The 24,832-nt window shown below is 46.7% G+C and overlaps 13 protein-coding genes across 13 annotated transcripts; 9 read left to right on the top strand and 4 right to left on the bottom strand.

Annotated features, from left to right (window-relative positions):
- Positions 1-95: 95 nt before the first annotated feature.
- Positions 96-722, top strand: KL928_001923 (uncharacterized protein; the record flags this gene model as incomplete). The annotated part of the gene is made up of 1 exon (XM_043202342.1): positions 96-722. The coding sequence occupies one exon, from the start codon at positions 96-98 to the stop codon at positions 720-722; it is 627 nt and encodes a 208-aa protein (XP_043061200.1).
- Positions 723-733: 11 nt separating this feature from the next.
- On the bottom strand, positions 734-2,335 carry KL928_001922 (uncharacterized protein; the record flags this gene model as incomplete). Its single annotated transcript, XM_043202341.1, has 1 exon — positions 734-2,335. One exon carries the CDS (start codon positions 2,333-2,335, stop codon positions 734-736), a length of 1,602 nt encoding a protein of 533 aa, XP_043061199.1.
- Positions 2,336-2,674: 339 nt separating this feature from the next.
- Positions 2,675-8,311, top strand: KL928_001921 (uncharacterized protein; the record flags this gene model as incomplete). The annotated part of the gene is made up of 1 exon (XM_043202340.1): positions 2,675-8,311. The coding sequence occupies one exon, from the start codon at positions 2,675-2,677 to the stop codon at positions 8,309-8,311; it is 5,637 nt and encodes a 1,878-aa protein (XP_043061198.1).
- A 286-nt stretch (positions 8,312-8,597) lies between these two features.
- Positions 8,598-10,544, top strand: KL928_001920 (uncharacterized protein; the record flags this gene model as incomplete). The annotated part of the gene is made up of 1 exon (XM_043202339.1): positions 8,598-10,544. The coding sequence occupies one exon, from the start codon at positions 8,598-8,600 to the stop codon at positions 10,542-10,544; it is 1,947 nt and encodes a 648-aa protein (XP_043061197.1).
- Positions 10,545-10,580: 36 nt separating this feature from the next.
- On the bottom strand, positions 10,581-10,868 carry KL928_001919 (uncharacterized protein; the record flags this gene model as incomplete). Its single annotated transcript, XM_043202337.1, has 1 exon — positions 10,581-10,868. One exon carries the CDS (start codon positions 10,866-10,868, stop codon positions 10,581-10,583), a length of 288 nt encoding a protein of 95 aa, XP_043061196.1.
- A 74-nt stretch (positions 10,869-10,942) lies between these two features.
- KL928_001918 (uncharacterized protein) lies at positions 10,943-11,572 on the top strand (the record flags this gene model as incomplete). Its single annotated transcript, XM_043202336.1, has 1 exon — positions 10,943-11,572. The coding sequence occupies one exon, from the start codon at positions 10,943-10,945 to the stop codon at positions 11,570-11,572; it is 630 nt and encodes a 209-aa protein (XP_043061195.1).
- A 381-nt stretch (positions 11,573-11,953) lies between these two features.
- On the top strand, positions 11,954-12,718 carry KL928_001917 (uncharacterized protein; the record flags this gene model as incomplete). The annotated part of the gene is made up of 1 exon (XM_043202335.1): positions 11,954-12,718. One exon carries the CDS (start codon positions 11,954-11,956, stop codon positions 12,716-12,718), a length of 765 nt encoding a protein of 254 aa, XP_043061194.1.
- A 323-nt stretch (positions 12,719-13,041) lies between these two features.
- On the top strand, positions 13,042-13,878 carry KL928_001916 (uncharacterized protein; the record flags this gene model as incomplete). Its single annotated transcript, XM_043202334.1, has 1 exon — positions 13,042-13,878. The coding sequence occupies one exon, from the start codon at positions 13,042-13,044 to the stop codon at positions 13,876-13,878; it is 837 nt and encodes a 278-aa protein (XP_043061193.1).
- Positions 13,879-13,884: 6 nt separating this feature from the next.
- On the bottom strand, positions 13,885-14,334 carry KL928_001915 (uncharacterized protein; the record flags this gene model as incomplete). Its single annotated transcript, XM_043202333.1, has 1 exon — positions 13,885-14,334. The coding sequence occupies one exon, from the start codon at positions 14,332-14,334 to the stop codon at positions 13,885-13,887; it is 450 nt and encodes a 149-aa protein (XP_043061192.1).
- A 107-nt stretch (positions 14,335-14,441) lies between these two features.
- KL928_001914 (uncharacterized protein) lies at positions 14,442-17,369 on the top strand (the record flags this gene model as incomplete). Its single annotated transcript, XM_043202332.1, has 1 exon — positions 14,442-17,369. One exon carries the CDS (start codon positions 14,442-14,444, stop codon positions 17,367-17,369), a length of 2,928 nt encoding a protein of 975 aa, XP_043061191.1.
- A 17-nt stretch (positions 17,370-17,386) lies between these two features.
- On the top strand, positions 17,387-18,826 carry KL928_001913 (uncharacterized protein; the record flags this gene model as incomplete). Its single annotated transcript, XM_043202331.1, has 1 exon — positions 17,387-18,826. One exon carries the CDS (start codon positions 17,387-17,389, stop codon positions 18,824-18,826), a length of 1,440 nt encoding a protein of 479 aa, XP_043061190.1.
- Position 18,827: 1 nt separating this feature from the next.
- On the bottom strand, positions 18,828-19,943 carry KL928_001912 (uncharacterized protein; the record flags this gene model as incomplete). Its single annotated transcript, XM_043202330.1, has 1 exon — positions 18,828-19,943. The coding sequence occupies one exon, from the start codon at positions 19,941-19,943 to the stop codon at positions 18,828-18,830; it is 1,116 nt and encodes a 371-aa protein (XP_043061189.1).
- A 72-nt stretch (positions 19,944-20,015) lies between these two features.
- KL928_001911 (uncharacterized protein) lies at positions 20,016-24,830 on the top strand (the record flags this gene model as incomplete). The annotated part of the gene is made up of 1 exon (XM_043202329.1): positions 20,016-24,830. One exon carries the CDS (start codon positions 20,016-20,018, stop codon positions 24,828-24,830), a length of 4,815 nt encoding a protein of 1,604 aa, XP_043061188.1.
- Between the last annotated feature and the right edge of the window lie 2 nt (positions 24,831-24,832).

Below are 24,832 nucleotides of genomic sequence, written 5' to 3'. Positions count from 1 at the left end.
TTGCTATGTATATTACACCTCGCACCGCAATACTAGTTTAGTTCACCTTACGTAGGAGACGCAACTTTTAGCACTTAATCTTGTACCGACACTACATGATAAAGCCCAAACCGTTCAAGCTTCGCCCGCCTCGCGGTGTTGTTTTTGACATGGACGGCACGCTGACACGTCCGCAAACACAAATGTTTACCGATATGCGGCGTGCCTTGCAAATTGAGCACGTCAAGACCGATGTTCTGGACCATTTGGCTACGCTCTCCGACAAGGACAAACGGCTTGCCGAGGAGAAGCTGGCGCTGATTGAGGAGTCGTATATGCTCAAGACGGAGCCCACAGTAGGCGTCGCAGAGCTTCTCCAATTTTTATCACGCAAAAATATCAAGTACACCGTTTGCACGAGAAACCTAATAAAGCCTGTGCTCCACCTGCTGGAAACCCATCTGAAAGGCGTTGAGTTTTGCGAGCCGGTTGTTACACGAAGTTTCAGGCCCGCCAAGCCTGCTGCAGACCCGTTGCTCCACATAGCAGCCGCCTGGGGGTTCCAGCCCAAGGACATGGTCATGGTCGGTGACTCGCGTGACGACATGCTAGCTGGCCTAGCAGCCGGATTCACCACGGTTTTGCTACAGCACGAGGACAACGCAAAGGTAGTTGATGACTTTCCGCAGATAGATTACGTGATTCACGATTTCCACGAACTGATAGAATTACTAGACGACTAGAAAATATGCCACTATCTAAGCATAATATTATTGGTTTGCGTCATATACTTGACGCCCTTGTATGGCTTGACGTTGGTGGAGCCTCCGCTTATAATTTTCATTGAGTCGACTTTGATCAAGCTGGGCACCGAACCTTTGTTGGAGTACGAAACAGTCACGTAGTCGGGCTTGAACGTTGATGGATCTCCGCCGGATCTCAGTAGTTGGCCTCTAAACGTGCAATTGATACCGGTAGGCAGCATTTTGTCGAGAACCCACCCTTGCACGCCGTTCCTGGATTGCAAGTCGCCGTGGGTGATGCGCAGTCCTCTGACGGTGTGGTCTTTTGGCACGTGGATCTCCACTTTCAAATCCTCTATAAACTTCACAGTGTTGAGCAGCTTGGTTTGGAGCTTGATCTCAAACTCATTCCTCTCAATCCCCAATCCCCCCACAAGCTCCACATCCACGAGCCCCATGTAGTTCCAGATGTTCACTGGCGTTTCTGTTTCTAGTAGGTTGATTTTGTACTTCATCAGCGTGAATTTGTCGTCAGGAGGTATGAACTGCACCACACCCGGACTCCTCGACCATGTACCTGTATCAACACACCGATGGAACGATGGAACTCCCAGATCGTGCCTGTTGAGATTGAGCACCAGCTGAACAGTTGGAACTCCCGAAAGAGAACTGTTGAAGTAAACGGTGCCATCTATGGTAGCCAGCACAGGTTTGCTTTTTCTCGCACTCAATCCAAGACTGTAATACGTTGAGGCGCCGTAAGCAGGCTTGGGGGATTTGGATGCAGGCACAATCCAGCTAATCTGCTCGACAAGATCCACCAGCATCTCATTCTGAGTATGTTTGACATTAACTTTCCGCCACGGAGTCTCGCTGCCCGATTTTTCGTATATACAGGAAACGGGAAGAATGCCCTTTTGAAACTGATTGGATGCAAGAGAAGATGCCGAAGATGACGCGTGCAGCAAGCTTGATCCCTGTGCCAGTGAGTTGATCGAATTAGATGCTGTGCCTTGGATCTGCTTGGTTGTCGAAATGATTTTGTTGAGAATGCTGTTGGATGGCAGAAGTTCTTGAAGCTGGTTCAGGTCGGTGATATACGGGAACGAGGCGTCCACCATTTCTTGTAAGATGAGCAGCAGGTTGTGTGCGTTCAGCTCGATTTTAGCGGGATTGAGCACCGCGCCATTGAGAAAAGCTTTCACGACAGCGCCAAAATCTGCTAGGAATTGCAGATACTGCAGATCATTAACGGTTCGCGAGATGGTGACAGTCTCCTTCTGTTCCTTGGCGTCGTCACCATCTTCCTCCTCCTCATCGTCCTCATCGTCGCTTACGACTTCCGTATACTCTGGAAACCTTTCGCCTGCCACAATGACGTACACAGCGTCTAGCTTTGTCCACGCGACACGCCAATTCGCGTCAATATCAAGCACAGGCTCCAAATGGTCGAAGATAGATATTGATGAGCCAGAATCCTCAAAACCGTCTTTGTGCATGCTGTTCAGACGGTCCTTCACATACTGGAATGTAGGGGCTGGAGAACTAACAATGTGCTCAAATATGGGCAGGTTTCTCCCATCCGCAATAAACAAACAATCTATCAGGCCCATTAAATGATAATAAACTAATTCTGTAAAAATTGGCAGTTATCTGATTACATATACGAGATTATGAGGGCAGTGATATATCTACGTTTCGCCAAACATGCACTACAACCAATATGCCCTAGGACAAGGCCGATTTAATCAGTTTGGTAGGTGTCGCTTCTCCACCCAGCCTACCTAATCATTTTGTTCATTGTCTGTGACTACGTGTGAAAAAAAATTATATATAAATACGACTTGCCTTTCCTCTCTGCCTCGAAAAAAAAATAGTGGGAATTAAGGGTGTGTTTATCTTGTATTTATTTCAGCTGAAAGAACACTACCTTTCAAGATAAATTTACAGTCATGTCACGTCTCGAGAGGCTTGTGGTGCTCCTTGAAACGGGCTCCACACAATTCATACGAAATACAGCTGCTGACCAGCTCAGTGATCTGGCCAAACAGCATCCAGAAGAGACGTTGAACCTATTATCCAGAGTGTATCCGTTCTTGAAAAGCAAAAAATGGGAAACGCGAGTGGCGGCTTCGCGCGCGTTCGGCGGGATCATCTCGCATGCGCCACCGTGGGACCCAAACGCGGAGACAGAGGTAAAATCTGAAGAAGATTACGAGGCCATCAAGAAAGAGGAGGAGGAGCTAGATCTGCAAAAGATGGTGGAGACGACGGGAAACTGCTTCTTGTCGTTTGACGAATGGAATCTCCTGGAGATCCTGCAAGCGAAACGGGTCTTGCTGGCCACGTCTGGGGCAGAGTTTGTCAACAACGACTCCGAGCCAGCTCCCAAAAAAGTCAAGACAGAATTCACAGCAAAATTAGGAATAGACGAAGTCAGTGAGGAGTCGACACCAAAGGAAGAACCTCTTGATACTCCAAAAAAAGAGGAGCTGGATACAATCGAGCAAGCTCCTGCTACCAAGTCTCAGCAGTCCGCCAGAATGCGTGCAATGGCCAAGCGGAAAGCGAAGTTTGCCAAAACGGGTTCGTCGAAAAGCACTCCGGTTGACCTCTCTCAAAGCAGTGTGAGTAGGAGGCTCGCCAAAGACGGCCCTGTCAAAGAGGATTCGGACGACAGTGCTGGATCTGCCACTCCAAACGTGAACATCACCTCGCAATCAAATGGCACCAAGCTTGTTGTCGAGCAGAAAGTGCCTGATATCTCACCAATCTTACAACTGCATGCAAAAGTGTCACATTTGGTTTGGCAATTCCAAGGTGTCTATGAATTACTTATAAAAGACTTATTCAACGAGACATGGGAGATTAGACACGGCGCAGCGATGGGACTCAGAGAGCTTGTCAAATACCAAGCATATGGCGCAGGCCGTATAAAGGGTCGCTCGATAGAGGAAAACGATGACCTCAATAAGCGCACTTTGGAGGACCTTTGTGTTAGACTGATCACTCTCTTCGCGATGGACAGATTTGGAGACTATGTTTCTGATACAGTGGTTGCTCCGGTTAGAGAAAATGCAGCCCAGACGTTGGCAGCCCTGCTGCTGCACCTGCCTGAAGACATTGTTCTGAAGACATTTGCGGCTCTCACACAATTGATCAAACAGGATTTTGGACAATCAGATTATAAAATGACGTGTTGGGAAGCCAGACATGGAGGCATGCTTGGTTTACGATACTTCGTCAGCATCAGAACAGATTTGTTGTTCAGTCATACAGAGCTACTTGACGCCACAATAGATATGGTTTTGTTCTGTCTCCATAGTAGTGGTGATGACGATGTTCAGAGCGTTGCTGCCTCCACGCTGATCCCTATCGCTAGCGACTTTGTCAAGCTCAAACTGGATATGGTATTCAATATTGTGAATGTGATTTGGCAAGGACTGACCGATTTGAAGGACGACCTAAGTGCTTCGATTGGATCCGTGATGGATCTGCTAGCAAAACTTTGTTCGCATAAAGAGGTTCTCGATAAAATGAAGGAGTACGCCATTGAGAACGAGGACCTTAGCTTCAAAAATCTAATTCCTCGCCTATTTCCTTTTCTCAGACACTCCATTACCAACGTTAGAAAATCTGTGCTCAAAACATTGCTTGCTTTCCTGGAAATAGAGGATGTCACCGTCAAAAACTGGATAGATGGAAAAGCGTGCAGACTCATTTTCCAGAATTTGCTTGTCGAGCAGAACGCAGATGTGCTACAACTTTCAGAAAAAGTATACTACACAATGATCGATCAAATATCACAAGGCGCTCTTGGATCAATTGACGACATTTTCGCCGATCACATCACTCCACTGATGACCCTTCTGATGACTCCTATAGGTGTGGCTCGTTTTAACTACTCCATGAATCCAAACTGTATTCTTAGACCAAGCGGTCAGACCTTATCGTTCAATGACATTCCACTGACAGGTTTTAATATAGAGGAGATGAAACCAAAACAGAAGAAACGAAAAATGTCTGACGATCAGCAGCAAGGTTCTGGAAAGCTCAAACAAAATGATGCGGGCATTCCGGAGACAGAGTATGACAATGCTGTGAATATAGACGCACCAATGATAAATGGTGATTTAACATTGGTTGGAATTGACATTGTTGTGAAAACAAGGCTGGCTGCAGCCACCGCTCTTGGGCGCACCCTTGCTCGCTATAATTCACTGGAAAATCTAGAGCCTATATTTGACAAATTGGAGGCCTACTTCAAGGACCCGCATTCCACTCCTCGTTTGTTCGCCTGCATAGTTCTTGAAGAGTATTGTCAGAGTTGTATCGACCAAAAGAAGCCTATCGAGGAATCAACCAAGTCAAGGTACCTTCCAACGCTTAATGAGGCCTTATCCAATCCAGAAAGTCTTCCATCCTTCAGAGAATTTGTTCCTATACTGAAAGGTCTTAGAACCCAATGTCTCCAGCTTTTCCAAATATTCAGAGAGCAAGCTAGAGTTTCCTCGAGCAAAATCCCAACGCTTCCTGTCCTGGTGCAGGGAGAGGAAGATGCCGGCCCAGATGCGTTTGGTATTGAGCTGGCGACTTCAATAGTCAATGATGTGTACAACAAACTACTCAAGTCGCTGACCCCCGTCTATAAGATGTCTGCATTACAGTCGTTGGAGGACGCCAAACATCGTGTCAATATGGCCGTTACAGAGGCAACAGCTTCGAAAACCAATCGTTCCACTGGAATATTGTCTTCTTACTCGTCGGCAGTTTTGAAGCTCTCTGGGTTGCCGAAGAAGCTAACACCATTAATCCGGTCTTTGATGGAAAGTATCAAGGCCGAGGAATCTTTGCTCTTACAAGCAAGAGCAGCTTCGACAGTTTCTACCCTGATTATGGAACTGAACAAAGTTGGCAAAACTGGAGCTGTAGACAAAATGGTGAAGAATCTTTGTGGGTTTTTGTGTGTGGATACATCAGAAGTTCCTGAATTTGTTCCTAACAAGGAATTTACAGATATAATTTTATCCTTGAGAAAAGAAGAAGCCAAGACCGATCCAGCAGACCTTGCTGCTGCCGAAAGAGAGATACTCTTGGCTAAAATAAAGAGGCGCGGTGCCAAAGTTGCTCTAGACGACTTGATCGAGAAGTATGGAACAGAGGTCTTTGACAAACTGCCAATTTTGAAGAATATCGTTTTTGAACCGTTGGATATACTTTCACGCACAGAGTTCAGCGATGCTGAAGGTCAGCAGGCCGTCGACTCGCTGGAAATTTTGCGTGCGCTGTTAGGCAAAATGGATAGATCCCTGCAACTGACAGTTGTGGATAAGCTTCCTATAATTCTGGAAGGAATCAAGTCCAAGTATTCAGTGTTCCGTTATTCTGCTGCCAAATGCTTTGCCACGATATGTGCCACGCTGCCATCAACAGGATTCCAATTTTTCGTGAAGCATATTCTTTCACTTCTAAACAATGCCCTTGATCTCAAGGACAGACAGGGAGCCATTGAATGTGTCTACAGACTATCAATTGTCATGGGATCTGACATCTTGCCTTATGTTGTCTTTTTGCTTGTTCCTGTGCTGGGCCGGATGAGTGACGCAAACCACGATGTGAGACTTCTCAGCACTACAACTTTTGCATCGATTATCAAGCTGATACCTTTGGAGGCAGGAATTCCGGACCCTCCAGACATGCCAGAGGAGCTGCTTGGTGGAAAAGACAAAGAGCGCGAGTTCATACAGCAGATGATGGATCCTACAAAGATCAAACCCTTCGAGCTTCCAGTTTCCATCAGGGCAACATTGCGGAAGTACCAGCAAGAGGGCGTTAATTGGCTTGCGTTTTTGAATAAATATCACCTTCATGGTATTTTGTGTGATGATATGGGGCTCGGAAAGACTTTGCAGACAATTTGCATAGTGGCTAGTGACCACCATCTTCGCGCAGAAGAACATAAAAAGACACATTCTACGGAGTCGCGTAAACTTCCAAGTTTAATCATATGCCCTCCATCGCTCACAGGCCATTGGGAACAGGAATTTGAGCAATATGCTCCGTTCTTGAACGTCGTTGTTTATGCGGGCTCGCCTTCGTTGAGAGCCTCCATTCGGTCCCAGCTTGCCGGGGCAGATGTGGTGGTGACTTCTTACGATGTGGTCCGTAATGACGTTGAATTTGTCAGCTCCATCGACTACAATTACTGTGTCCTTGATGAGGGCCACATTATCAAGAACGCCAACACGAAATTGACACAGTCGGTGAAACGCATCCGTGCAGAGCATCGGTTGGTACTTTCAGGAACTCCAATCCAAAATAACGTGCTTGAGCTGTGGTCATTATTTGACTTTTTGATGCCAGGATTCCTCGGCACCGAGAAAATGTTTCAAGACAGATTTGCCAAACCGATCGCTCTTTCGCGAACCAACAAGGGACCCAAGGAACAGGAGGCCGGCGCGCTAGCATTGGAAGCCTTGCACAAACAGGTGCTACCATTTATGTTGCGGCGCTTGAAGGAGGACGTTCTTTCTGACCTGCCTCCGAAAATCATCCAAGACTATTACTGCGAGCTGTCCAGCTTGCAAAAACAACTGTACAAAGATTTCATCAAGAAGCAAAAGACAAACGTCGAGAAGGATCTTACTGCGTCCGATGAAAACCAGAGCAAGCAACACATTTTCCAGGCTCTTCAGTATATGCGAAAGCTGTGTAATCATGCTGCTCTAGTTCTGACGCCAAAACATCCGCAGTATAACGATGTCATGAAGTATCTCAAGACGTACGATATGGATATCAGGGACATTGAGCACTCGCCAAAGCTGATGTCGCTGAAAAACTTGCTTCTTGAGTGTGGCATAGGCAGCGACGGTGGTCAAAAGGGCGTCATTCCAGCGGAAAATGTCATTTCTCAGCACCGTGCACTCATCTTCTGCCAAATGAAGGATATGTTGGACATGGTGGAAAACGATCTTTTGAAGAAACACATGCCTGGCGTCACATATCTTCGACTAGATGGGTCCACCGAGCCTCGGAAGCGGCAAGATGTCGTTCGCAAGTTCAACAACGATCCCTCTATTGATGTCCTTCTTCTAACCACTAAGGTTGGAGGTTTGGGTCTCAATTTGACAGGAGCAGACACCGTGATTTTTGTTGAGCATGACTGGAATCCAATGAACGATCTTCAGGCCATGGATCGTGCCCACAGATTGGGACAAAAGAAGGTGGTGAACGTGTACCGGCTGATTACTAAGGACACTCTGGAAGAAAAAATCATGGGACTACAAAAGTTCAAAATGAACATTGCTTCTACGATTATCAACCAGCAAAACTCCGGACTTGCGTCGATGGACACTAACCAGTTGCTAGACCTGTTTGATTCGGATCCAGACGCGGAAACAGAGATGAAGCAACGGGAGAAGGAGAAATCCGGGCCCGTTTCTGATAAGCTCGGCTCTTTGGACGTGCCGAATGAAGTTGGTTTGTCTGGAAAAGCCGGCAGTGCTGTTACTGAGCTTGCCGAACTCTGGGACGAAAAGCAGTACGAAGAAGAGTACAATTTGGACTCATTTATCAAGACCCTGAAATAGTGTAAAATAGAAAATTGTGAAATAACAAGAAAACTCGGTGGCTTGGTGTTGAGGCTATTGTACTATTGTTCCTGGGTTTTTTTATTATTCTAATACATAGGATCTCCGAGCGCCACCTGATGTGCATATTTCCTATTGAATGACAATAGTAATACAATAGCGGCACAATAAATACCAAAGTTGCCTAAGCAGCATTTGGCTAAAAGTATCGCTGGCGGTGGAAATAGTATTTTTAAGTTGGAGGAACATTGAAAAAAAAAACAATTGTAATTATATTTTTTCCGACATGGACCAGCAACTAATTGCACAACAAATGAACGGCAATCCTGTCTCGCTGGGCTCTCAAGAGGTTTCGTCGTTGGAAGCCCGTTTTGCGCAAGAGAATGCAGAGACTTGGATTGCAATCGGAACCTGTGCAGATACCATCGGCAATGTCGAGAAAGCCGTTGAGGCTTTCTCTACAGCGTTACGGTACACGCCAAATAACCCAAAAGCTTTGACGCAGCTGGCCAATGTTTACAGAACTCGGGACGCCTTCGCCGAGGCCGCAGATCTGTATCGCAGAGCCCTGTCTCTGGACCAGAACAACGGTGAAACATGGGGTCTTCTCGGACACTGTTACCTGATGTTGGATGACCTGCAATCCGCCTACACCGCTTATCAGCAGGCGCTTCTCAATCTGCAAAACCTGAGCGTTCCAAAGTTGTGGCACGGAATAGGCATTTTGTACGACAGATACGGCTCCTTGGAGTATGCAGAGGAGGCGTTTGTTCGGGTTTTAGAAATGGACCCTCAATTCGACAAGGCCAACGAGATTTACTTCCGGCTCGGAATCATCTACAAGCTTCAGGGCAAATTGTCCAAGGCCCTTGAGTGCTTCAATTACATACTCTCCATGCCTCCGGCTCCTCTGACCCAGACCGATGTTTGGTTCCAGATGGGGTCGGTTTTGGAGCAGAACAGAGACTACAACGGCGCCAAGGAGGCGTATGAGCGCGTGTTGCAGAGCAACCCGAATCACTCCAAGGTTTTGCAACAACTGGGATGTCTGTACTCGCAGCAGGAGGCTCCATTCCACGACTTCGACGTGGCCCAGCAGCTGCTGAGACAGTCGATTGAACTCAACAACGCAGACGCCCACTCCTGGTACTACCTTGGCCGTGTTTACATGTCTAAGCAGGACTATCCGAACGCTTACGAGGCCTTCCAACACGCCGTCAATATCGACTCGAGAAACCCAACGTTCTGGTGCTCTATCGGCGTTTTGTACTACAAAATCAGCCAGTACAAGGACGCGCTGGATGCCTACACCAGAGCCATCCGTCTCAATCCTTATCTGTCCGAAGTCTGGTACGATCTCGGTACGTTGTACGAGACGTGCAACAACCAGATCGGGGATGCTCTCGACGCCTACCACCGCGCGGCGTCTCTCGATCCAAGCAACCCACACATCCAAGAAAGACTCATGCAGCTCACAAAGTACCAGAAAGAAGGCGGTGCGCCACCTCCGCCTCCTCAAAGCCATCACCAGCTGAGTATGCCTACCCAGCAACAGGTGCTCCAGCAGCAACAGCAACAGCAACAACAAGAACAGCAACAGGCTGCAGGGCCTGCACCGGGGCAGCTCAAAGTTGGCCAGCCGTCGGCCACTGTGAACGCGAAGGTGGCTGAAAGAGAGACGACACCCGAACCGGAGAGGAGTAATGGCGTCAAGCGAGAAGCAGTGGAGCCACCAGAGGAACCGCACAAGAAACAGAAAGTGGAGTCTGCCGAGCCCGTTGACGCTACCGAGTCGGCCACCTCGGCCACTCCGAGAGAGCTCTCAGAGCCTGCCCAACATGTTCCACCCGCTCAACCTGCTGAGTCTGACGAGCCCGCAAAGACAGAGGAGCCTACGATCGAACTGAAGCCGATGGAAAAGGAAGAGGTGGATGAGTTGAAGAAGTCGTCGGAAGAAGTGAAGGAGCAAGAGGTGCAGCGGGCTGTTTCAAGCGAAGCTCCTGTGCGGAAGATTGAGGAGGAAGACGATTACGACGACGAAGACGAAAGAGACGAGAACGACGAGAACGACGAGAACGACGAGCAAGAGGAAAAGGCGGAGGAGAGGGCCAGCGAGCCTGCCGATGTGGAACAGAGTAGAGAGGAGCCAGCAGAAGCTAGAGACGAAATACGCCTGCCGCAGCCGGATGTGGAGAACACCAAGCCTGAGACTCCAGCCGACGCAACAGATTAAGTACACTAGTGTTATCATTATCTATAAGCGATTATGTCATTCTATAACTGAATCCAGAAACTCTTTGATCTTGGCGAGTGTCCGCGCTTTCACGTCATCGGGCACCATGCTGAGCGCCTGCGGTTGTAATCTATCCACGAGTTCCACAAATCGTAGATCTTGCGACTCGGGCGTTCTTGCGATCGTTTCGGACGCGAGCTCAGCAAACTGCTCAGTCCAGCCAGAGTTTGCGAGTTGGATTTTCAAGAAGTTGTAAATGTCCTGGTACTTGCCCGACGCTATTAGCTCCTGTTCCAAGCGCGCCTTTATATCTTGGCTTGACATGATTAAGTAAATGGTGAAAATATTCTGGTGTGTGGTGTATGTTTGGAAGATTTAGTACCCTATTTTTACGGAGGATGAGCAACTCTTCGAATTTGAACGCCGCCAAGGTCACCAATGTCCGGCCAATGGCCAACGAGGACGCCAAGTGGCTCCAGCTCAGCAAGATCGATTATGTGTCTCCTGATGGCAAGGCCCGTCAGTGGGAGATGGCTTCTCGCAGGACCCGCCCCGAGGGCACGTCTGTGGACGGTGTCGGCATCATTGCGATCATTGAGAAGGACTCAGGGCCCGAGGTTGTTTTACAGAAGCAGTTCCGTCCTCCTGTCGAGGGCGTGTGCATTGAGATGCCTGCCGGATTGGTCGACCCCAACGAGTCTTTACAAGAATGTGCTATGAGAGAGCTTAAAGAGGAGACCGGCTATGTTGGCAAGGTGCTGACCACAGGGCCGCTCGTCTTTAACGATCCTGGCTTCTGCAACACCAACACGGTGATTGTCACTGCCAGCATTGACATGGCAGACCCGCGCAACCAGAATCCACAGCCTGAGCTGGAGGAGAACGAGTTCATCGAGATCTTCACTCTTCCGTTAGCTACTTTCTACGAGAGTCTGGAGAATTTGGGTAAACAGGGGTACAAGCTTGATGCTCGTCTACAAAACATTGCAATGGGACTAAAGCTTGCAAGACTTTATGGGGGCAAGTAAGGATGGTAAATTTAAAATTGCTGGAAAGTTAATAACGATGATGAAAGTAACGAGAACGAGTTGTATTTATGATTAAAAAAGTAGACGAGTAGAATGCACTGCCGATTGCTCGTGCGGCCTACCAATGCTATAGACCGAAAAATGCCATTTGGGTCGTCGATCAATAAGCTTAGACTACAGGAACACAATTTTTACTCAGTAAATAATTTTGCAACAATTATGGGAAGACCAAGAGTAGGTATACCACTGACGCAGCTAACAATTTAGCTTATTCTGCTTGTGCGACACGGAGAGTCCCAGGGAAATAAAGACAAGTCGGTGAACAGATACATAGCCAACCACAAAGTGCCCTTGACAGAAAAGGGACACGAGCAGGCAGCCATGGCGGGGAAACAGCTGAAAGAGTTCCTGAAGCCGGACGACTCGTTGTGTTTCTACACCTCGCCATATTTGCGAGCTCGTCAGACACTTGAGGAACTTGTGGAGGCGATTTCAGATACAAATATTCCATATAAAACGTACGAGGAACCAAGGATGCGAGAACAGGATTTCGGCAATTTCCAGGGTACCGGAGAGGAGATGGAGCAGATCTGGATTGAAAGAGCACAGTACGGACATTTCTTCTACCGCATACCGTACGGGGAAAGCGCGGCAGACGTCTACGATCGGTGTGCTTCATTCAACGAGACGCTATTTCGGCAATTCAGCAAAGAGAGTTTCCCTTCTGTGCTGGTCCTGGTGACCCATGGGATATGGGCACGTGTCTTTCTGACCAAGTGGTTCAGATGGAGCGTAGAGAAGTTTGAGGACCTGCAAAACGTGCCTAATTGTCGCTGGATAGTGATGGAAAAAGATGAGAACACGCAGCGTTACGCCCTGCGCACACATCTGAATACATGGTCAGAGCTTGAACAGACGAAAAGAGAGGAAGAAGTCAAAAGAGATGCCGGGAGAGAGTTCACGTTCAACAGCACAGTGCCTCTCACGGACGATGAGGTAAGACAGGTAGCCGACGCGGAGGCGCGAGCGAAAAACGAGCAGGTGCAGAAATCGCTAAAAATCAAGCGTCTGTTCGATAAGTTGAAACAAGACTGTCAAGACGCGGACGACGACCACGAAGATCAAAGTTGCAAAAATAAAGTGTAATACGAAAAAATGAATAGCAAATTCTGACGGCCTAGGCTACGACCCGCTCTTTAGCCGACGGTGGGGTCCCAACACCATCGCTGTATAAATATCACAGCGGGCACTACTTTATAGCCTTGAAACCGAATCTTTACAATACCCGGAGCTAATTGTCCCGATCGGCCAGCCGCAACAGCCGCAACACCTGATTAAGTTCAAAAAAACCCTTGCCCCAGAAAAATAAGTATCGGAGTGGTTCAGCACGTAGCTCTAAAAAACGTGATATAAAAAGTGAGAGGATTTCCCAACTGCTGTCAATTAAAAGTTAAACACATATTTTCAAAATGGTACGTTCCGCATTAACGCTGGTCCATGCGATCTCTGGCCATCTGAGACCCGCTGACCACTCCCGATATTCAGAAACTAACTCCTCACCCCAGGCTAGACAATTCTTCGTTGGTGGCAACTTCAAAATGAACGGTTCAAAGGACTCGATTCAGACGATCGTCCAGAACCTCAATTCCGCTTCTCTTCCTTCCAATGTCCAGGTCGTGATTGCTCCTCCAGCTCCGTACCTTTTCTGGGCCGCTGAGCACAACAAAAAGCCCACCGTGGAGGTGGCTGCCCAGAACTGTTACGACAAGGCTTCTGGTGCCTACACTGGAGAGGTTTCCGCTGTGGCTCTCAAGGACTTGGGCATCCCATGGGTGATCTTGGGTCACTCTGAAAGAAGAATTATCTTCAAGGAGTCTGACGAATTGATTGCTTCCAAAACTAAATTTGCTTTGGACTCTGGTCTCAAGGTGATTTTATGTATTGGAGAGACTCTTGAGGAGAAAAAAGCCGGCAAGACCTTGGAGGTGTGTAAGAGACAGCTTCAAGCTGTGCTTGACGTTGTGTCCGACTGGACCAACATTGTGATCGCTTACGAGCCAGTTTGGGCCATCGGTACTGGACTGGCTGCTACTGCTGAGGACGCACAGGAAATCCACAAGGACATTAGAACTTTCCTGAGTACCGCGATTGGCTCCCAGGCCGAGTCTGTTAGAATCTTGTACGGAGGTTCTGTGAGTGGCAAGAACGCTAAGGACTTTAGAGGCAAGGAGGATGTCGATGGATTCTTGGTTGGAGGTGCTTCCTTGAAGCCAGAATTTGTTGACATTATCAAATCCAGAGAGTAAATATATCTATTTTTCGTCGTCGTCTTCGAATAACTCGAGTAAGTTTATGTCTACCATTAGTTGTCTGGAGAGCTCGATCGCTCTATCCTCGCATTTTTTGATCGAGCCGCTTACAGCTGAGCACTTGATGATCACGTCCTGCCCGCGCAGCTGACGAATGAATGTAAGAGCAGCAATGATGTATCGCACATTTTCCCTGTGTATTCGTATTATTCCGGTGCTTGTGCGGTTCGAGAAGTACTTTATTGATAGCGAGACGGCCATCGAGAGACCGTAGTCTCCAAAGTTATTTTGGAGAGCCGTTTTTATTTCCTGAACCAGCAGCTTGGGTGTGATTTTGGCATCACAGGGGCGATGGAGAGCGAGTATCGCATCCTTGCGACTCCCGTAGAAGGGCTCTGGAGGCTCGGGATGGATGATCTCAAATAAGATATACCGGGACTTGAGACGAACCATGACTGAAAAAAATAAATCGTCGCGCCGACAGGCTAAAGCATATCAAAAGATTTTCATTTCAGCATCGACGGCAAACTTAATCTTGTCTTTTGTTTCATCAGAAGTGTATGAACATTTGCTGTTTCCAGCGTCATACACTGAAACCTAAAGCAATACAACAAATACGCAAGATGTCGCAACAATGGACTGCCACTAAGGTCAGAAATACGTTTCTAGACTACTTCAAAGATAGAGGTCACACTTTTGTTCCCTCCTCCTCAGTGATCCCCCATGATGATCCTACTCTTTTGTTCGCGAATGCCGGTATGAACCAATACAAGCCTATCTTCCTAGGTACCGTGGATCCTTCTTCGTCGTTTGCCACTTTGAAGAGGGCTGTGAACTCACAAAAGTGTATTAGAGCTGGTGGAAAACACAACGACCTTGAGGATGTCGGAAGAGACTCCTATCACCACACATTTTTTGAAATGCTGGGCAACTGGTCGTTTGGAGACTATTTCAAGAAGGAAGCCATCCAATACTCCTGGGACTTACTCACCAGGGTGTACGGTCTTGAGGCAGACCGACTTTACGTGACATATTTTGAGGGCGATGCAGCCAATGGTTTGGATCCAGATCTAGAGGCCAAGCAGTATTGGAAGGATGTTGGTGTTGCAGATGACCACATTCTTCCTGGAAATGCCAAGGACAACTTCTGGGAAATGGGCGATCAGGGCCCGTGTGGACCATGTTCTGAGATCCACTACGATCGTATTGGTGGTAGAAATGCCGCATCACTTGTCAACCAAGACGATCCAGACGTTTTGGAGATTTGGAACAATGTGTTCATCCAGTTCAACAGAGAGCCGGACGGATCATTGAAGCCTCTGCCAGCCAAGCACGTTGATACCGGTATGGGCTTTGAGAGACTTGTTTCCGTTTTGCAGAATGTGAGATCCAATTACGATACCGACGTGTTCCAGCCTCTCTTCTCCAAGATCCAAGAGATCACTGGCGTCAGACCATACTCAGGGAAGTTTGGTAAGGATGATCTCGACGGTATTGATACTGCTTACAGAGTCTTGGCAGACCACGTGCGTACTCTAACTTTTGCTCTTGCTGATGGAGGTGTTCCTAACAACGAGGGAAGAGGTTACGTTTTGAGAAGAATCCTTAGAAGAGGTGCAAGGTACGTGAGAAAATACATGAACTACCCTATCGGTAAGTTTTTCTCTCAACTGGCACCAACTTTAATTGAGCAGGTCAAGGATATTTTTCCGGAGGTGGCTACCAACACGGACACCATTTTTGAGATTCTCGACGAGGAGGAAGCTTCTTTCGCGCGCACTCTTGATCGTGGCGAGAAGCTTTTTGAGCAATATGCCATAATTGCTTCCAAGACCCCCGAACAGACTTTGGCTGGAAGAGATGTTTGGAGACTCTATGATACCTACGGCTTCCCTGTTGACTTGACAAGACTGATGGCGGAAGAGGCCGGTTTGAACATTGATGATGAAGGATTTGAGAAAGCTAGACTGGCTTCTTTGGAAGCTTCGAAGGCTGGAGGAAGCAAGTCTGGTAAGACCTTGCTGAAGCTCGACGTCCACATTCTTGGTGCCCTTGATAGCAACAAGGATATTCCTGTGACCGACGACAGTTACAAGTACGGAAACAAGGACATCAAGACCAAAATTGTTGGTATCTACGATGGGAAGGAGCTTCTTGGTTCCACCGAGGGCACAGAAGCTGGTCAGCAGCTTGGTGTCTTGCTGGAAAGGACACCGTTCTATGCCGAACAGGGAGGCCAGGAATACGACACCGGTAAGATCGTCATTGATGGCCTTGCCGAGTTTGAGGTCGAAAACGTCCAGTCTTATGCTGGATACGTTCTCCACACCGGTCATGTTGTTGAGGGCAAACTCTCCGTTGGCGATCAAGTGATTGCAGGATACGACGAACTCAGAAGATGGCCCATTAGAAACAACCACACGGGCACTCACATTTTGAATCTTGCTCTTAGAGAGATTTTGGGTGACGGTGTCGACCAGAAGGGTTCTCTTGTTGCCGCCGAGAAGCTGCGTTTTGACTTCTCCAATAAGGCAGCAGTTACACTGGAGCAGCTGGACAAGATCGAGGCCATCTGTAACAAGATCATCAAAGACAGCATGCCTGTTTATTCGAAACCAGTCGCTTTGGATGTTGCAAAGAAGATTTACGGGCTCAGAGCAGTGTTCGGAGAGACTTATCCAGACCCTGTTAGAGTTGTTTCTATTGGTGTTCCCGTCGAGGAGTTATTGGCAAAACCTGATAACAAAGAATGGTATGACTACTCTGTTGAGTTCTGTGGTGGAACGCACGTCGCGAAAACCTCGGACATCAAGGATTTTGTGATTGTTGAGGAAAGTGGAATCGCCAAAGGTATCAGACGTATCGTTGCCGTGACTGGTACTGAAGCCCATGAGGTTCAGCGTGTTGCCAAGGAGTTTGATGAGCAGCTGGACGCGATTGAGAAAATGCCATTTGGCGAGGCCAAGGAGAAGAAACTCAAGGAGACCAGCACCAAACTCGGCCAGCTTTCCATCAGTGTTTTGCGTAAGGCGCAGCTGAAGGACAAGTTTGCCAAGATAGATAAGGCCGTGAAAGACGAGGTCAAGGCCAAACAGAAGGCAGACACAAAGAAGGCTCTCGACGCCGTGAAAGAATTCTTTGCAGAGCACGAGGACGCTCCGTTCCTTGCGAAACACATTGACATTTCTGCAAATGCAAAGATAATCACAGAGACGATCAACATGATCAAGAAAGAGAACAAGCAAAAGTCCTTGTTCTTGATCACTGGTCAGAAGGACGATGCTCGTGTTGCTCAGGGTGTGTACATCAGCGATGAGCACCTGGGCAAAGTTCAGGCGACTGAGGTCGCCAATGTCGCGGCCGCCTACATTGGTGGAAAAGCCGGAGGCAAGGGCAACGTGTGCCAAGGTATGGGAACTGAGGCTGCCCAAATTGACAAGGCCATCTCTGCTGTCGAGAAACTGCTCGAATCTAAATTGATTATGTAAGACTGGATTAATTATTCATGTTTTCAATATACCTGGTGCTTCTGTGCGCAGTGGTCTACGCGCAGGGACTTGATCTTTCGCAGTACGAGATCGACGTTCCTGGCCAGTTTACACCAGACAATCTATTTGAGAGGAGCGTGGAGCGTAGTCTGCCGCCACAGGATTTGTATGGACTGCAATCTGTTTCTTCATCGATTGGTTTCAATCAGTCGCAGACCTACGCTTTTGCCTTTGATTCGAAGATCGCCACTAGCAACGTCACACTGAAAATATCCATCGACTCAAGACCGACGTCCTGGCGGAGTAGCGACGAAGGGTTGGTGCTCTATTACGACTTTGGCGATGATCTGACAGATATTGAGGATACCACGAAAGTCGAGTTCAGGAACTCTGAGGCCATCCTCACGCTGAACGAGACACAGCTCAACATGCACTCGCTCATGTTTGCGCGGCTGATCTCCAATGGCTGCGCCCAGTGCAAGGATGACCAGGTGTGGACCTATACGATGGAGATATCTGCCGGATCGATCTACTTTAACTACACGGGAGAAAACCTAATATCTGTGGTCGATGTGGACGACGAGAGCGTTTTGTTGAGTGGCGCGGATTTGTGGTCCAATCCACATGCCGAGTTTGTGCTTTCGTTGTACAACGATGCAAACTACACCAGCGAGGTGTTGACACAGCCGATCGATAATAGCACGGTCACGGGAGACCGCAATCTCATTCAGATCTCTGGACTACAGAGCAATGCCACCTATTTTGCCACCTTTGCAGAACAGATCTCTGGAAACGACGTGACTCTTGTTCACCAACGCTTTAACTTCACTTTACGCGACTCGCAAGCGTGCAAGATCATTCACAACCTGGAATTCTGTAAGGATGTGGCATACGCGGTTCCGGCATCTGCGGCACTGGTTGACGGGGCTCAGACGGTGGACGAGCTTGCAGCCTTATATGACAACTACTCATCGTCTCTGTACGTGTATTTTGACTATGCGCTGCAACAAATACCCTGCGACACCGAGCTAGACTCAAGGTACTCACCTATCGTGACATGCGACGACTGCAGGCAATCGTATCGGCAATGGCTGTGTGCAGTGACCATTCCAAGATGTTCTACATTAGATGCTCCGTTATACAAGCTGTATAACGAATCAGAAGGAAGAACAGATTTTATTGCCGAGACGATTCAGCCGCCTCTGAGCTACTACGAGGTGCTTCCTTGTCTGAATATCTGCCAGGCGATCGTTCGAGATTGTCCGCCAGATTTTGGATTCAAGTGCCCTTCAACATCGGCGTTGATCAAAAGGAGCTATGGAGACGATAAATACCTTGACGAGGGAGACACCTACCTCGCATGCAATTCGTTCACCTTCGAATACACCAGTGCAGCCTCCAGGCTTATTAAAGTCCCATGGATTCTATTAATATTGAGTCTAGTTGTTTTGCTATGACCTAATCTTCCACCTTGACACGTTTAGATTTCTGTTCGTGCTCTTGAGCATCTCTATTCATGCCCAGGGCCGCGAGTTCTTCCTTAACGTTCACACAGGCCCCCTCTTTAAAGACTTTGGCGAGCACAGGCCCCCAAATTTTCGCATCTTGCTCAAAATCCTCTATATCAAAGACGTTTTTCTCCAAGTCCCATTCAGCTTGGTTCCGACGAATAAGTTTCACCATGTACGCTGACGAGCCAACAGCACGTCCCATATCGCTGATCAAAGACCGTATATATGTTCCGGAAGAAACCTTAGATGTGAAATGAAGCAGTGGTGCTTTAAATCCATCAGGGAGCTCCTTCACAGTTCTCAACGGCTCACACTCGCGACTCAATGACTCATCCTGGTTGCACAGTTCCATGTACTCTTTTGAAAAAGACACCTTGTGATTATTCAGTGTTGGGTTTCCGCTCAGCTTGTCAACGAGTGCGGTTCCATCTTCATCGACCTCGCTCTTGAGAAATTCATACGGATGATCTGTGCTGAGACAGTCATCCTTCAAATCGAGCTCATACACTTGAACCTCTCTTGGCTCGATCTTGCGCGGAAGAGGTAAACCGCGTCTGGCATATTCATACAGAGGCATTCCTTCCATTTTTAGTGCACTAAATATTGGCGGAGTCTGCTGCAAATGACCAACAAACATCTTTTCCAACAATTCCACTTTCTCTTTTGTAATATGGTCGACTCCGCTAATCGTCAGCAATTGGCCTTCAGAGTCTCCAGTCGTTGTCGATCCGCCAAAGAGTGCTTCCGCTTCATAAACTTTGACAGAGCCATTCAAATAGCCTCCCAGCTTCTTGGTTCCAGATCCAACACCAACAATCAATACCCCTGACGCTAGGGGGTCCAAAGTACCACCGTGGCCCATTTTCACTTTGAGTTGACGAAGCTTTTTCTTATAACCCTTAGGTTGAGTTCTATGAAGCTCTTTTTTGATTTCATCGAGTGCAGGTTTGAAAACCTCAGACTCATTGAAAATTTTGTTCACACGAGTAAGGAAATTGCTGGAGGTGACCCCTGACGGTTTATTTATTGCAAAGATTCCGTCCATAAGGGTACGACGGTACATAGACTTTTCCGTATAAAGTATTTTTTTTTATTTATTTTCCTATTTATTTACTACTTGTTCACTACCAGAATTATGTCAATTCAGCTTCTGAGCGCCGATTTGGCTGCATTGGTGGCCGAGACCAAACGGAAGAACACAGACATTCGCCATGCGGCCGATAAGTCGCTCGAGACTCTCAAAGCTGGACAGGGGAAAGACGAAAGAGCTTTTTTGAAATCGCTCTCCCAAAATCCAGACTTCATTAACCCTTTCCTCCTTGCTTGCCAATCCAAGAATGCTAAACTCACGGGAATTGCGCTCCAATGTTTTAGCAGACTAATTCCTACACACAGCTTACCTGCAACGAAAGTGGATTTAATAATCGACGCCTTATTAGAGTCTACTCATTCCGCGATAGATATACAACTCAAGATTCTGCAATTGCTGCCCTCCTTTTTCCAAGCGTACTCAATGTTTATTAGTGACGAATCGCTTTCTAAGTTGCTATTGGTATGCTCGTCATTGCAAAGCACAAATCGGATGGGTGCCGTTGTCAACACCGCACAAGCCACGTTTCTACAATTAGTAAATTTGGTGTTTGAGAAAGTCCACGACGAGGATCAAAAGGGAGGCTCGGAAGCCCTGTATGATGTCCCAATAAGTACTCAAGAAACAAGGAAGGTTGGGCCTTGCGCATATGATGCACAACGAATTGTGAACGACCTTTGCACTCTGATCGAGCACCACAAGCCAGCGTTTCTGAAAACAAACTATATCACCGAGGATTTTGGATTCGAATTACTAGAAAGCATAGTCAAGAACAATCGACAAACGTTTCTGGAACACGAAGAACTCGCTCATCTGCTAAGGCTCCGCGTGGCCCCAATCTTGCTGCGTTTCTTGTCGTCAAGCAAAGACTTCACGGTGATGGTCCGTGTATCGCGTTTGATCTCGCTCTTAATTCAAGAACAATTTGAGGTCCTCAAAATTGAGTCCGAAGTCACCCTCTCGCTTTTAAATCACACACTAACGAAAGAATCCGCGACGCCCGTTTGGAAACGCATTTTGTCTCTCGAAATATACCGTGCCCTATTCAAAAACTTTGAGCTAGTCAGCAAAATATTCACTGAGTATGACAACAATCAAGAAGAAGAGCGAAAGAAAGTCTTTGCTGATTTTTTCAGAGCATGTCTTGAAATCGTGAACGAGCATAAACCGATGCTTAACACCGGTGATCTGGTTCAGGCTCCTCTTAGCTCTTCAGCAAACTCTGACCCTGTTCAACAGGCTAATTCCTCAAAATCAAAAAAGCCAACGTCCAGCTCAGCGCCTGCCACTCTCCGTCAGGCAGAGGAGAAAAAGGTTGGTCTATCTGTCGCAAAGTCTGCGATCAAGTTTTCCTACATTGATTCACTTGATAAAGCCGACCCTCCCCATGTACCAGAAACCTACTCCTGCTATTTGGTCTGTCAGATAATCATAAGCTTCTGCGAAGGTATTTGCAAGGCTACTCTTGATTTGGCTTCCGAAGGAGAAACCGTCTCATTCTTGAACGAGACTACATTTTCTGAAAAGTCGAAGCAACAACAGTATGCATGCTTGAGCGTGATGTTGCTTTCCAATTCGAATGACTTGTTAGAGCTGCACAAAATTTTCATCTATTCGACAATAGATTCTGATCTTTTTTCCAAAGTTGTCAGATCTCTGCAAAAACTGTGCCATGCATCGGGGATATTGTCGCTGAAAGAAACAAGGAACAAAATTCTCAATTTCTTTGCAATATCCACTCTCAAGATAACGGGCAAAGAGGGACGCCAAAACAAATTCCTGTCATTCGGTGAGTCTATAGTAGGAACCATCAGTTCCACTATCGGAAATGCCGTTTCAAACATGGCGATGGCCTCCTCTGAGACAGAACCCATGCAGCTGTACAGCCGAAACATTAATTCATGTCAAATCATGTGTTTGCGGGTACTTCTGAGCTTAGCAACCTCTTTGGGTGCGGTTCTGGATGATAGCTGGGACATAATATTCATCACCCTTCAGTGGGTTAGCTACTATCTTGACGGTCCCTCAGACCTCAATATGAAGGAAATCCCGCCAATGCCCACCTTACTTAATGATCAAGACCTTGCACATGTGGATTCCTCGCTAAAAAAGCTCCGAGAAAGCTTAAATTCCCAATCAAAAGAAGTCTTCCATTCCATGGTCAGGTCTCTGATGCGTTTGTCATCGATGGTTCTAAAATCATCGCTGTCGAATGAAGATCGAAAGGGAACCAAACCGGTGGATGAAGGAAAGCTTGAGCCCTCCATTCTAAACAAAAGCTTCTTCGTCAACAAGCTCACTGAAATTTGCGAGATTAATCCCATCAAATTTCTTGTGGAGTCAAACCAGAACTGGCGTTGTATTAACGAGTTCAGCATTTCAACAGCAAAAGATAGATCACTAGAAGATTCACTTCGCATACTGGTTGCTCGAAATTTCAACACCATAGTTAAAAATGTCGCTGTAACAGGGTTTAATTCCGATTCAGAGGCCATTAGGAATGACACTGAAGACAAAGTCCTCAATTCATTGAACGACTTCATCGACAGTTTTGCCAAATTACCCACTTCTGAAGAGATCTTAGTGACGAACTGCGAAATAGAAATTCAGCTACTCACTTTGGATACATTGAAGGACATTGTTGACCAATACGGAACATTGATATCACACCATTGGAACGTAGTTACTCAAATGCTCAATAGCCCGTTTGATATAATTGGAAACATGGATGACGGTATGTTGAAGGAGAAAGCAGTGGACGACATTATCACCTCTGTTCTTCGCTCGACTTTCGAAACCTTGAAAGCCATTCTGGATACAGTGTTGCAAAGCATTGCAGCAAACCAAATAAAAGTCATCATTGATTGTCTCTACAACTTTGTGACTCAGAAATTTGACCTCAACATTTCCTTTAATTCTATTAGCTATTTCTGGCTTATCAGTGATCATCTAAAAGAGAAAATTGAATCTGAAGAAGTTGGCACTTCAACTATTGAAAATGTCACTGAGTCCAGGGAGCCACTGCAAAACTCCCTTGATCTCGACTCTCTAGCGCAAGCGCCGGATATCGAAAAATACAAAGGACTGTGGCTCTACCTCATTTTGCAATTATCCAAGACTACCTCAGATCCTCGAACGCAAGTCAGAAATGGCTCAATCCAGACTTTCTTCAACGTCATCGACTCGTACGGGCCACTTTCTCCTTCCTGGAAACTAATCTATGATATCACATTGAGTCCAGTTATTATGTCAATTGACCCAGCAGAAGACTTATCCATTGGATGGGTAGAAAGCTTCACATTAATTGTGAATGGTCTTAGCAAACTCTTCAGCCAATACTTTGATTACACTAGTGTATCAAGTATAGTATATTGGAGGGGCTTGTTTGATTTTTTCTCCAAAATGATCAACGTTGATACAAACTGGACTGAACTCAATCTACAAGTATTCAAAGCATTTTCTCACATAGTGACTAGTTTTCAATCTCAGCCACCACAAGAGCTAGTGGAAATTTTGTACGACTTCTGGGCTGGTTTCCAGATTTCGTACAATTTATCAGATGATTCGCTCTATCAGACCTCGCTGTCGGCGTTCATCGCATCATTCTCTGATTTGTTCAAAGTTTTGAAACCGGTACTGACTTTGACGAAGTTTGAGCATATTCTGACGCTGCTCAACTCCTGTATCAGATATCCGATTTTGACCGGAACACAGAAAGATAACCACAAATGCACAGAACTCCAAAAGCAGGTCATAGATACTCTTGCAGGTTTATCGTTCGATGATCTCAAGTACGAGTCGCTGCTGATCCAGCAACTCAACTTGATCGTTATTCTTCCTTTTTCAACTAGGGATCTGATTCAGAAAAAATTAGGAGCGAGGGTTTCTAAAATACCGACATTTATAGCCGCGAGCCACGAGGCATTGCAGCTTCTGAAACAGCACTTGGAGCCCATTTCGGATTTGACACCATTCTTGAATGACCGATGCATAATCAAAACCTACAAAGCGCTCTTAGAACCGTCAAAATCAAAAGATCCAGAGTTTAAGTGCAATGGCAATTACCTGTGGATGGAAAGCATGGACATTCTTGTCAATTTAAGCTCACAAGTGTCTCTCCTGCTGACACACCCGGACAAGATTAAAGAAGAAGTTAGAACACAGTTGAGCCAATTACTGATTCAAACGTTCAAAACATCCTTCAGCTATTCAACTTCCGAAGATCAGGAATCGGAGTCTTTTGACTTGGAGAAGTATCAGCAAATGAAAAGCTGTTTGGTGCCACTGTACTCTGAGAGTCCCTTATCCTCAAGGCTTGAAGTTGAAGAGTTCATTGTCACGGTGTGGACTTCATCTTTCCTTTACGCCTTGGATGACATTGAGAATTCAATATTGGAATCCTCAAAGTCTCCATCAGAGGTCGCTCAGAAATTATGCCATTATGATTTGAATCTTGTTTATGGTTCCACTTCGGAGCTTTCTAAGTTACCCAGACTCAAGCTTGCCAAGACTTGTTTGCAAGACCTGATTGAATTCTCGATTCCGCGAGAGAACAATTCGTTGTTTGAAAATTGTCTACCATACTTTATTTCTCGATGTGCATTTGCTCTTCGCAAACTACTGAGCGACGAGAGGCTTCTTTACAAACAGCCAGTTCCAAGAATTCAGCAAACCGAAATAAATATTGTCCTCAATGGCCTTATGACCATTACCAACGTGCTCGACACTTCTCCTGATCCGAAACCAGTCTATGAGAAGTTGATGGTACTTTATCCTCTTCTTGTTCAGGCTATAGCTGTGAAGACAGATACAAACATGCTTATGCAAAAACTCACCTTGAAACTTGGCAGGAATCATTAACT

The sequence above is a fragment of the Ogataea angusta genome (assembly GCF_019207475.1).
Source record: "Ogataea angusta isolate 61-244 chromosome Unknown 61-244_NODE_3_length_881311_cov_93.026150, whole genome shotgun sequence".
NCBI classification, from domain to species: domain Eukaryota; kingdom Fungi; phylum Ascomycota; class Pichiomycetes; order Pichiales; family Pichiaceae; genus Ogataea; species Ogataea angusta.
This window is presented reverse-complemented; position numbering and strand designations above follow the sequence as displayed.